The 12968-nt window shown below is 46.1% G+C and overlaps 1 protein-coding gene across 8 annotated transcripts in view; it reads left to right on the top strand.

Moving 5' to 3' along the window:
- The window catches only part of GOLGB1 (golgin B1), a 164583-nt gene that overhangs the window by 130420 nt on the left and 21195 nt on the right, over positions 1–12968 (top strand). For 7 of the 8 annotated variants that reach the window (XM_074976917.1, XM_074976958.1, XM_074976942.1 and 4 more), the window contains 4 exons: positions 8118–8267; positions 11470–11628; positions 11822–11919; positions 12472–12606. In XM_074976917.1, the coding sequence (XP_074833018.1) occupies positions 8118–8267; positions 11470–11628; positions 11822–11919; positions 12472–12606 (542 nt within the window). The remainder of the gene's footprint in view (positions 1–8117; positions 8268–11469; positions 11629–11821; positions 11920–12471; positions 12607–12968) is intronic. The other variant, XM_074976926.1, reaches the window with a different exon arrangement.

The following is a 12968-nucleotide window of genomic DNA, read 5'->3' as shown; positions in this document are numbered from 1 at the left end:
CTGCTTTATCCTTTTCCTCCCACAGTGCTGATCCACAAAGTCTTGCAGAAAGCCAGGAGGGAAGGAGCCCGAATGATCCTGATAGTCCCAACGTGGGATCGACAGCAATGGTTCCCCCTATTCCTGCGCATGTCGGACCGTCCACCAATGCCCCTTCCGGTGGCGCCGGATCTGCTCACGCAAGCCCAGGGGTCCATAGTGCATCCGCACCCCCAAGGCCTGCGACTACAAGCGTGGTTAATCCATGGCTCAGCTCCCTAGAGAGCACATGTACGGAGGAAGTGCAACAAGTCCTAGAATGTAGCAGGAGGACTTCCACCTGGAAGACCTACAAGCAGAAATGGACTCGCTTCACGGCATGGTGTTCTACCAAACAGCTAGCCCCCCTTTCGGTGCCTATACCTGTAATATTAGAGTATTTACTGGACCTCAAGAGAGGAGGACTCTCGCTATCCTCGTTAAAGGTCCACCTTGCCGCCATTTCGGCGTTTAGACACGAAGAGGAAGGGCACACGGTGTTCACCCATCCCATGGTTACCAGGTTCCTCAAAGGGTTGGCAAACCTATACCCCCCTCGCAAACCGCTTCCACCTTCGTGGAACTTGGACCTGGTGCTTAATGCACTAGCGGTACCACCGTTCGAGCCTTTAGCCACGGTTTCCCTCCGCCTCCTTACGATAAAGACGACCTTCCTTCTCGCAATCACGTCAGCTCGCAGGGTGAGCGAGCTTGCGGCAGTTATGGCAACACCACCCTGCACAGTATTTTCCAAGGAGGCGGTAACCATACGGCTGCATCCAGCCTTTGTTCCTAAAGTTTCTTCTTAGTTTCATATTAAGGAACCTATTGTTTTACCCTCATTTTATCCAAAGCCTCCTAACTCTAACAAAGAGGCGTGCCTACACCTCCTGGACGTGAGGAGGGCGCTAGCCTTCTATATAGACAGGACGAAGTCCTTCCGGAAAACGGATAGACTCCTAGTCTCTCTCGCTCCCAAATCGAAAGGAGAAGGTCTCTCTTCGCAGAGAATCTCGAAGCACATCGTATCCTGCATAAAAATGTGCTACGAACTCAAAAAGACTCCTTTACTGGCCACGCCCAGGGCTCATTCCACTAGGGCGGTGGCGGCATCAACAGCCTTTTTCAAGGGCGTTGCGCTAAAAGACATTTGCAGAGTGGCGGCCTGGTCATCCTATGACACCTTCGCCAAGCACTACGCCCTTCACAGGGTATTCCAAGAGGATACCCATCTCTCGACAGCGGTCCTCTCGGGGACAAGCTGTACATGATCTGATTACCCACCTCCTATCTTGGGTTATTGCTGGGTAGTCACCTAATGTGGAGCACCCACGGGGATACTCGAAGAAGAAAGAAAGGTTACTCACTGTAGTAACAGTGGTTCTTCGAGATGTGTCCCCATGGGTGCTCCACTACCCGCCCATCCTCCCCGCTTCGGATCTCTGTTTAGTGTTTTGCAGGAGCATCCGAGGCAGTTGGTCAAGGAACTGGCGGGGACCGGATCGCGCACGTGGCCAGGAGCGCGCAAGGGAGCGGCGCGCCCTGGCGCATGCGCGTTCCGGCAGAAACTGCTTGTAAGATCTGATCTGCAGCGCCAGGTGAGCCCGACACCTAATGTGGAGCACCCACGGGGACGCATCTCGAAGAACCACCGTTACTACGGTGAGTAACCTTTCTTTCTATGCAGTTCCAATTGTGGTTTCGCTTTCCTGATTACTCCCTGGCATTCTACAGCCATATGTTTATACTTCTCCTTAGTTGACTGTCCACATTTCCATTTCTTGTACGCATCATTTTTGAGTTTAATCTGACCAACGATTTCCCTGTTAAGCCAAGTTGATTGCCTACCATTTTTGCGTTTCTTAATATGCAGCGGGATGGTTTGTGTCCTGTGCCTTCAATAAGACTTTAAAATACTGCCAGTTCTCTTGAACTCTTTTCCCCTTAATCTTCATTTCCCAAAGGATCCTGCTCATCAGTTCTCTCAGGGAGTCGGTTTGCTTTTTTGAAATTAAGGGTCTGTATGTTACTATTCACCTGTCTTCTTTTTGTCAAAATCCTGAAATCTACTATCTTGTGGTCGCTGCAGCCCAGATTTCCACCCACTTCTATTTCTCCTACTAGCTCTTCCCTGTCTGTGAGCAACAGGTCAAGTTGTGCACAGCCCCCAGCTGGTTCCTTCAGCACTTGTACCAAAAAGTTATCCCCAACATTCTCCAAAAGCCTCCTGGATTATCTGTGTGCTGATGTATTGGTCTCCTAACAAATGTCTGGATGATTAAAATCTCCCATGAGAACCAGGGCATGTGATTTGGAAGCGTCACTTAGCTGCCTGAAGAAAGCCTCATCTATCTCATCTCCCTGATCTGGCGGTCTATAGCAGACACCCACTACAACATCACCTCTGTTACTTTCACCTGTAAACTTAACCCAAAGACACTCAACTGGATTTTCTCCCTCCTTATACTGGAGCTCTGAGCAATCGTACTGCTCCCTCACGTAGAGCTCAACTCCTCCTTTTCTCCCCTGTCTGTCCTTCCTAAACAGTTTATAACCTTCCATGACCGTGCTCCAGTTATGTGAATCATCGCACCACATCTCCGGTATTCCAGCCACCTCATACTACTTTGACTGTGCCAGGGACTCTAATTCTTCCTGTTTGTTCTCTAGGTTTCTGGCATTAGTGTACAAGCATCTTAGAGATGACTGTTGACTCATTTAACTTGTGGTCCACTGTATCCCCTAGATCCCTTTCTGCCATACTCTTTCCTAGACAGTCGCTTTCCATTCTGTATGGGTGAAACTGATTGTTCCTTCCTAAGTGGAGCACTTTGCATTTGTCTTTATTACACTTCATCCTGTTTACCTCAGACCATTTCTCCAATTTGTCCAGATCATTTTGAATTTTGACCCTATCCTCCAAAGCAGTTGCAACCCCTGCTAGCTTGGTATCATCTGCAAACATAATAAGCTTACTTTCTATGCCAATATCTAAATCATTGATGAAGATATTGAACAGAACTGGTCCCATTACAGACCCCTGTAGAACCCCACTTTTTATACACTTCCAGCAGGATTGAGAACCGTTAAGAACTACTCTCTTGAGTACAGTTATCAAGCCAGTTTTGCACCCACCTTATAGTAGCCCCATCTAAGTTGTATTTGCCTAGCTTATTGATAACAATATCGTGTGAGACTGTGTCAAATGCCTTACTGAAATCTAGGTATACCACATCCACTGCTTCTCCCTAATCCACAAGGCTAGTTATCCTATCAAAGAAAGCTATCAGATTGGTTTGGTTTGACATGATTTGTTCTTTGCAAATCCATGCTGGCTGTTGCCTATCAGCTTACCACTTTCAAAGTGTTTGCAGATGATTTCCTTAATTGTTCCATTATCTTTCCTGGCACAGAAGTTAAACGTCAGCGGAGGGCATCAAAAATGATTGAGGGGCTGGAGCACATGACCTATGAGGAAAGGCTGATGGATTTGGGCTTGTTTAGTTTACAGAAGAGAAGACTTAAGGGTGATTTAATAGCAGCCTTCAACTTCCAGAAGGGCAGCTCTAAAGAGGAGGGAGAGAAACTGTTCTCAGTGGTGTCAGATAGCAGAAAAAGGAGCAATGATCTGAAGTTCAAAAGGCAGAGGTGTAGCTCCTGATCAATCCTGTGCAGAGGGGAAGGCCAGCAGCATGGTAGGAGGGGAGATGGCCAGGAGAGCCTGCCAGCTGCGTGGAGGGTGGAGACAGAGAGCCTGCCAGCCACATGGTGCGGCAGGGTTGTCCCTAGAAATTTGAATGGCCAGGGAGCAGTGCAAAAAACTGTAGTCAAAATTCCCATGCTGCTTTTGGGTTGCAAAAAGAGATATCAGCCTCCTAAGAATAACAGAGAGTGAAAAAGAAAATATGCTTATACAGTGTGAGCACAGGAGATGGAAAATTTGCCAGAATGCTGTGTGGTGCCATGTCATCAGATTAGTTACTGGTTGCCTGGCATGGCAAGGTGTCCTATCATGGGAGCTTCAGTAAGTCAGGCCTCCCCAAAAACCATGTGTGAAAAATAAGAGTGCCTTGCTTTGACCTTTATGGAGATCTCAAAGAAGGGTGGATGGTGGAGCATCCACAAGGACAGCCTCAGCGAAGAAGAGTTACTCACCCTCTGCGGTAACTGCAGTTCAAGATGAGTGTCCCTGTGGGTGCTCCACCACCCACCCTTCCTCCCCTCTGCTTTGGGGCATTCTCCTTGTGCCTATTGGTTCAGAGAAGGAACTGAAGGGAACAGGGTTTGTGCGTGTGCATTAGTTCTGTCTCGTATTAGGCTCTCTGTGCATGCACAGACAACCCCTAGGCACTGCTTCTCATAGTCTTCTGGCTGGGTGCTCTGGGGCACCCAAACACCCAAGGTGGAGCACCCACAGGGACATCTATCTGGAAGAACTGCAGTTACTGCAGCGGGTGAGTGACTCTTTTTTCATGACCTTTAGAGTTGACAGGGCCTATGTCCTAGGATCAAGCCCAGTGTTTGTTTATTCTATAGTTATTCTATGATTGGTAATCCCTCAATGTGCACAGTTGAAATGTTCACACTATAGCACTGGTTCTCAAATTGCAGTCCATGGACCACTAGTGGTTTGCAGCCACCTTGCTGGTGGTCTGTGAGGCTTAGGATTCTTTCTCCACCTCCTCCCTGCCTCCACACACACCCTGCAGTGGAGAGCTTGCACTAGCACTCCAGCTCCACAGCACCCCTTCCCTCTACAAGGTTCTTATACCAGCTTCCCACTATAGGCAGCGGACAGCCCCGAGCCCCATGGACTGGATCCAGCACACAGGGGAAGAAGCAGCTCCTTGTGCTGCCACTCTCCTTGCCTCCTCCTCCCCACCGGCTGGTGGAATGCTGTGCCAGAAATCCCTCATGGGAGGGTTTCCCCGCTGCTCTATTGGCCAAATATAGCCAATAAAAGCAACCAGAGCCCCTGCACTCCAGCCTCCTCCTGCACCCCCACCCCATCTCTCCCAGTCACAGTCAGCTCCTGCATCCTTCTCCCAGCCCCAGTCTGTTGCTGGACCCCTCTCCAACCCAGCTCTCCCAGCCCTGGTCTGCCTCTGGACCCTACCCCCTGCTGCCAGCACCTGGACCTCCCACTTCCAACCTGCTCCTGCACTTCCCTTGCTTCTGCAGCCTCACCCTTAGCCAGACACCCTACCCTCAGCCTGCTCCTATACCCTCTCTCCTGGCCAGACTCTGCACCCACCTTTGCTCCTGCACCCTCCCTCCTGGCCAGACCCCCTACCCTCACACCCATCTACATTTCACTCACTGGCAGCCTCCTCCCACACATTGAACCCCTCATTTTGGCCTCACTCCAGAGCGTTTAGATCAGTGTATCACTGATCTCAATTTATCATGCATGTAAATTCATTACCATGGGTCTTTAGTGGTTGTATATCATATTTGTAATTTCTGTTCTATTCAGTTATTTAGCCTGATGTTAACTGGTTGTTTTGAGGTTTTCCAAGTCATAATTTATCTGCTAAGTTTGAAGGTATTCTTGGAATCCCCTCTTCCATGAAAGGTTGCTTTATCTAGGTGAAAAATCCTGACTATATGTGCATTGACTTTGCTATCTGCATGAAAGGCCCAGGCATGTGCATGCTAGCTTTGCCTTAGGTCAACATACAGGATGTGGACTGTAAATTCCTTATGTTACAGCCAAATGCCAATATGACTACTGAAACTAGTTATATGATCAAAACCCTAAGAAAATAAAAAAATCTCTCCCTCGAGATATGTAGGCAAACAAGCAGATTAGCCCTGTAGGCTACATGCTCCTCTTTGGTGGGGAGATATGTAAAATGCGCCCCATCACACAGGTATAGATGTAAATTGTCAGTGTTGGTAGGGATAGTTTCAACACTTTTTCCACACTTCAGATGGAGGGGGAAGTGTCATATGGATGATACTTGTGATATATTTCTGGGATGTGCTATTGTCAATGTTTTTTACCTGTGTAGGTCTTCATTATCTCTGTTAGATTTAGTAGTAGTAGTAGTAGGCATCCTTCAGTCTGCATAGACTATGGATCGCGCCCTTTAAAGTTTCAATTGAGGACTTCATTTACAGCGTCTGTTGTGACTATAAAGACCCACACGAGAGTGACAGTCCTTGCTGCATCTCTTGCAGATGTAGTGGGTGTCTGGCAAGTCCTTATTGTGCTTTCTGTGCGCTCGCTTCTCCTCTGCTAGCTGTCTGATCTTCAACTCTCCCTTCTGAAGGCCCTTGTGTAACCCCTGCCTCCATCTGCTGCGGTCGTCTGCTAGATCTTCCCAGTTGTCCAGCTCGATGTCTACCTCTCTGAGGTCTCTCTTGCAGACATCTTTGTAGCGCAACTGGGGGCATCTGGGAGGTCTTTTGCCAGAGACTAGCTCACCATACAGGATGTCTTTTGGAATCCTTCCATCGTTCATCCTGTGGACGTGGTCAAGCCAGCGGATTCTACGCTGCCTGAGGAGGGTGTGCATAGTTGGGATTCCAGCTTGCTCGAGGACGGCAGTGTTGGTCACTATCCTAGAATAATTAAAATCCTTCCTTTCATTAATTGAGGCATTCTTGGTGGTCACTTGATAACGAGTAGGATGTCTTCATGTCACCCTCCTATTTGTTATTCCATTGATGGCTGATCAGCCCAGTTCTGGAGCTGCAGATCTTATCATGGAATGGGCAGGTGCTGGTAACTGTTGGAGGAGCGTGGGGCAGTTTTTCCCGCTCTTTTCTTCTTCTCCACCTGTCCTTGTCTGCACTGCAGTGGGACCTCTCAAATTGCGCCACTCTTTCATGGATTACCATTCTCCAATGGGGCAGTCTTGGGCATGGTTCTCCCAAGCGTCGACACTGACGCTGCACTTTTTCCATGTGTGCTTTCATCACGTCCTTATATCACTTCTGCTGACTCCCAACACTCCTGTGCCCTTCCTTCCATTAGGAAAACAGAATCTGTTTTGGGAGGTGCTAATCAGACATCTGAACCACATGACCAGTCCCACAAAATGGTTGAATGATAATGGCTTCAGTGCTGGTCATGTTCAGCTCTTCCAGGAATAGCTTGTTTTGCTTTATCCATATCATTAATAATTTCTGTGAACTGGGTCCCTTCATGAACTAACAAATACTTTAATTGTAATCCTAGGGAACTAGGGGAATTTGCTTGCATCCCCATCAAAGAAGGATGCTTTGGAATAAAACAGAAACTTGGATTAGTGACAGAACACTCCAAGGTACATGTACTGGAACCTACATTGGTACCTCTTTTGATTGGTTACAACACAAAATTGACTATAGGTTACCATAGATAACCAGCATCTTCCGCTTGGTCAACCTCACCAGGCATGATGACAATGATTACTCATTCCAGAACTCCTGTCCTTTAGTCCATGCAGAACGGTGTCTGTCTTAAACATATTACATCTAAATCTGATAGGTTCTTGGCAGGTGCTTCAATTAGCCCGTAGTAGTCTTCCCTAGTCTATGGGGAATCATGCCTCAATTAAGCCTACAGCTTTTATATTTCCCCTCTAGCAGTCTCCCACTGCTCCCTGGATGTTCTGTGTTACACCCCCAAGTACAGAACAAAAGTGTTTATTGAACATGTCTGCATTTTTACATTATTATTAATAATTCTGCCATTTCCATGTAATAGTGGACCAGTGCCATTGCCAGGATTCTTTATGGTCCTTTTTACAATCCTTAACTCTTTTGGCTTCCCTAATCAGTTTTCTGCAATTCTTGATTTCTGCTATATATTCATTAATATCAACTTCTCTTTCTTCCATTACTATTACTACTACTGTAGCTGCCCTCACTTTCCTCCTAAACCATTTTTTTAAGTAACAAATCTCCTTTCTCAGTTATGGGATTGTGCCTTTTTGGGCATCTGGTAAGGTGTTCATAAATGTTTTTCCTATTATCATTCAAAGCTTCAGACGCAGGAGAAATGGAGGGCTTTGTGCATTGTACGCTGTACAGGTATACAACTAAAGAGGGAATTGGATTCAGTAAAGAGATCTCAGCAGTATGTACATTCATCACTCTTTTCTTGGCAGACTTCTTCAGAGACCTCCAACTCTAGCGAGACTTTGGGAGGGAACCTGTACAGCTTAGAAGCCGAGACAGATCACCTCCGGGTCCAACTGAGTGACAGTCTGAAGGAGCTGCACCAAAAGGAGCTAAGAATTCAGCAGTTAAACAGCAAGGTACAACAAGTCATCTCTGCCTGGCTACAGACCTTAGGAATCAGGCCCAGGAAAAGAGCTGGGGCTCTGTTGCTCCTCCACAAGGAGATAGATCTGCCTCAGAATTGTCCTAATGGACAGTTCCAGAGCTCTCTTGCTTTCTGGCACAGGGGTGATCTGCTGGGAGTGGTCCCAGAGGAAGGGCCAGGGTCCCTGTTTCTCCCCATTAGGGAAGGGAGATCTAGTTCATGAGTAGTCTTCTGTGGGGAGAACTTCAACACTGGGGTCACTTTACCTGGGTGAAATAATAGTAATAATAATTTATATACCTAGGGGACAATCCTGAACTAGTTTTGGGGAGATGGACTGGAAGGGAGTGAGTAGTCCCCTTTATTTGGCACTGGTGAGGCTGCATCTGGAGTATCTATTTCAATTCTTGCCCCCTTACCAATAAGATGTGGATGCACTGGAGAGATTCCAATGGAGGGTGACAAAAATAAGTAAGGGGCTGGAGCACATGAGTTATGAGGAGAATCTGAGGGATTTGGGCTTTAGTCTACAGAAGAGAAGAGTGAGGGAGTGATTTGATAGCAGCCTTCAACTGCCTATAGGGGGCTTCCAAAGAGGATGGAGAGAAGCTGTTCTCAGTGGTGACAGATGACAGAACAAGGAACAATTGTCTCAAGTTGTGGTGAGGGAGGTCTATGTTGGACATTAAGAAAAACTATATCGCTAGGAGGGTGGTGAAGCTCTGGAATGGGTTACTTAGGGAGGTGACAGAATCTTCTACCTAGAGGTCTTTGAATAGTAACAGGGAGCCGTGCTAGTCTTTATACTATCAAAACAAAAAGCAGTCAAGTAGCACTTTAAAGACTAGCAAAATAATTTATTAGGTGAGCTTTCGTGGGACAGACCCACTTCTTCAGACCATAGCCATACCAGAACAGACTCAATATCTGAGTCTTTGAGTCAATATTTGAGTCTGTTCTGGTATGGCTATGGTCTGAAGAAGTGGGTCTGTCCCACGAAAGCTCACCTAATAAATTATTTTGCTAGTCTTTAAAGTGCTACTTGACTGCTTCTAGAGGTCTTTGAATCTCCACTTGACAAAGCCCTGCCTTGGATGATTTAATTGGGATTGGTCCTGCTTTCAGTAGTGGTTTGTACTCAATGACCTCCTGAGGTTTCTTCCAACCCTATGATTTTTATGGAACAAATCAGTCTCTCTGACTTCTCCTTTAGTCAGGGCTATATTAAGGCCTAAGCACTCTGGGCATGTATCTAGGGCACTAACTCCTTGAGAAGTGTGATTACATCAGATTGAGTTCTTTCTTGTTTTTCCTTTTTAAGAAAGTAAGTTGATTGCCCTAATGGTTATGAAGAAACACTTGAAAATGTAGCTGGGTATAACCAGTGCACTGAATGACTGAATTTGTAGTCTGACCTATTAGCTCCAAAAAGGGAGAGCTGTCTCATGCATCTCAGTGAAGAGTTAACTCTGACCCGCTACTTTAGAGATGCAGTTAACCAATCCTAGACAAGGTCTATATATGGCAGAATGGGAAGAATATGGCAAACCCATCCCTCACCAAAGAAGAGACAGTCTGGAAGTGGGATAGGTATTGAAGGACAGTGAAAATGGGCACTTGGTAGTATTCATGCCTCCCTGGGAGGGAGAAGGGGGCAATTGCTGCTCCCATAGGGCGAAGGGTCTCAGCTACCATTCCTGGATGGAAAAAATTTCCTGATGGTGCTTCCTCTAAGCTCTCTGGGATGGGAGGAAGTCCGTCTGCCACTCCAGGTGGGGTATAGTGCTGTATTGTCGGACTGTACCCAGGGAGCATTCTATGTCATGGTGTGCATAAGGCTCCAGATTGCTTTAATTCAGTCCTGTGGCCCTGATGCAAGGCATCCTTTTCACGTTCACATGGTGACACCATCCCCACCAACTAATAAGAAAGAGATCCAGGACAGCTATTCCTCTGCTGGGGTCCATAAGTTTTAGGTGATCTTTGTGTAAAGAAATAAACAAATATGTGCAAAAGAAAATTAGAACAATTGCAAAGTCAAAAGTTAGAAAATGGTAGAATTGTAATGCTCTCTGTAGACTTAATTCTAGTCTCTTGTTTCTGTGTGTTTTAGTACAGTCCCTGTGTTAATTACTACATAGCTTTCAGCTTCAACAGCAAATTAGCCATCAGACAATTCACTACACAAGAATGCCTTATTTGACATCCATCCCACATACTGAATGATCCATGAATCTTGCACATACTAAAATCTCAGGCACATAAAATTCTGCTTACTACATTTATCCATAAACTTTACTTGCCAAACTCAGGAGTAAGCCAAGGGCTAAGAATTTTGTATTCTCACTGTTTAACACCACCTTGGCCCCTCAGCATTCAGTAAGGTCTATGTCCATGTGATCCCAATAAAGAGCAGTCATGCTGATTCTTTCTTCAGGCTAAGCCTGCTCTCCAGGGGGCAGCTCTATAAATCTGCTATCCTGATTACGTGAAGTGTAGTTTCAGTTACACAAATGTCATGGCTTTTATCTTGACCGCGACCCCCTTATCACTTGCCCTGATTGAGCTGTTTTGTTGTGTTTATGTTCTTTTAATTCTCACAGTTATCCCTCTCTTGGGAACCAAGAACAGGAAGGTAGACGATATAAGGAAGACAGGCACCAAGTCACTCCATGTCTAGCAGTTTAGGCCAAGACTTACAAGACCTGCCCCTGTTCTGCAAAAAACACATTAATTAATCTTTAATGCCCCGTGCCTGCTTTCTGCAGTCCTACAGGTTGTAGGAAGCTGCCTCATTCCTACGTAACCTAATATGAAAGTGACTGAGCCCAAGAATTTTTTAAGGTTCAAATAAGGATTTGGACATTTACATTGATAACTTTTACAATGTTAGATATTATTATTGCTACAACAGATTTTAGAAGATCTTGAGTCTCCTGCTTCAGTGCTAAGGCCAACCTCCAACTGCTTAAGATCAGAATGAGACCTAATCTAAAGGCAGATGATTCCTGATCTGCTGCTGTGAGGTTCTTGAACCTGCCTCTTGGCATGGCTCTTTGACTACATGAATTTGGGGCTGATCGAGTTTAACAGTCCCTATCTTCCTAATAAAACTTTTTTTTGCTGTGGATGCCAAAGGGAATAGCTTCTCTCAGAAGTTCTGTTTTATCATCTTTACTCTGTGTTTTCTCCAGCTCTCTCAGATCTTTGAGGAGAAAAATGCTCTCTCTATCCAGCTGCGGGGCAGCAGCCAGAATCTCCGTGAGAGTCACCAGCACTACCGTGAAGTTCTGAACCGCTGCATGGCCCTCGAGAGGCAGCTGCAGGAGTGGCAGTCCTCAAACAAGGATATGGTAAGGGGCAGAGTAATGGAGGGGAAGGTATTATTTCTCTTTGCAGCCTAAGTGAATTGAAGGGAGAGACTCACTGCAGGCTTTGCTGTGTAACATGGCAGCTGGTCTGTTCTGCTTGAGATTTAACCCTAATTTCTTCACTTATTGTGCTGTTCAGTGCTTTATGCTTCGCCACATGTGTTCTCTATTTCAGAGGTCAGTCGTGACAGATGCTGCTCCAGGAGCTCCACAGGAAAAGAATGAACCTCAAAGAGAGTGTTATACTCCAGAACTACAGGAATTACAGCTGAGGTGAGAACAGAGGGTAAGGATGTAAATCCTGAGGACTAGCTGGTGCCCATAGGGGTGAGAAAAAGTATGAGTCCTGCAGTGGCACCATAGGACCCTCTGGAATCTGAGATGCACTCAGCTATAATGTACTATTCCTTTAGTTGAAATCATGGGCACTGACTGCTACATGTAGCAGTTGCGACTGCCCAGTGCAGGTCTGCTTGGTGCCCCATTCACTGACTCATCAGTAAATATAGGATTATATTTAGGGTCCTGGTCTCAATGAGCTGGGACTGAGACATGCTATGATGACACTGCTCCTTAGGAATAATGGAACTAGCAGTGGGAGTGGCTGAAGGAGCTAATGGCTTTTGCACTCCTTTTCTGCATTGACCACAAAACTTCAATGCATCAGTACGAGAACCATCTCCTCATCTCAGTATTCTAATAAGTAAACAAAACCCACCTGTTTGTGGAGACAAAGGAGATAATTGTACTAGAGCATTGAATACAATACAAGCAGAGATCCCCAGAGAAGCAGTTTGGGCATTTAATTGTCCTATGTTCTACCAGGTTATCAGAGGCCAAACATCTGCACAGCAGCACAAAGCAGGACCTGAGACATTTGGAAGAGCAGCTGCAAGAGGAACGAGAACAGCGTCTTGCTGCAGAGGAGGCTTTCTCAGCAGCACAGGATCAGATCAGAAGGTTGTGTTTCTAACTGAGCAAGCTAAGTGTTACCTTAGACCAGCAGTTCTCAACCTTTTCCAGACAGGGACCCATTTTGACAATTCAGGAAAACTTGGTGACCCAACGCAATGCAAAAATGGGAGGAGGGAAAGCAGAGCAGAGTCGTAACTAGCTATTTTTGCATGTGAAGCAGGAATATAAAATTGTGCCCCCATCATGTTTATATATTCGTAATAGTTATTTCATAGCAAAGGAGAAATATATTAATAAAATAATAACACTACATTTACTATAGTTAGTTGTGGTGGTGGAAAGACACTCATCCCCAAACTGCTCTCCCCTGCTTAAACCCCACAATCAGGGGCTTGGGGAGTCACACT

This window comes from Carettochelys insculpta, chromosome 1, assembly GCF_033958435.1.
Source record: "Carettochelys insculpta isolate YL-2023 chromosome 1, ASM3395843v1, whole genome shotgun sequence".
Taxonomy (NCBI): Eukaryota; Metazoa; Chordata; order Testudines; family Carettochelyidae; genus Carettochelys; species Carettochelys insculpta.
This window is presented reverse-complemented; position numbering and strand designations above follow the sequence as displayed.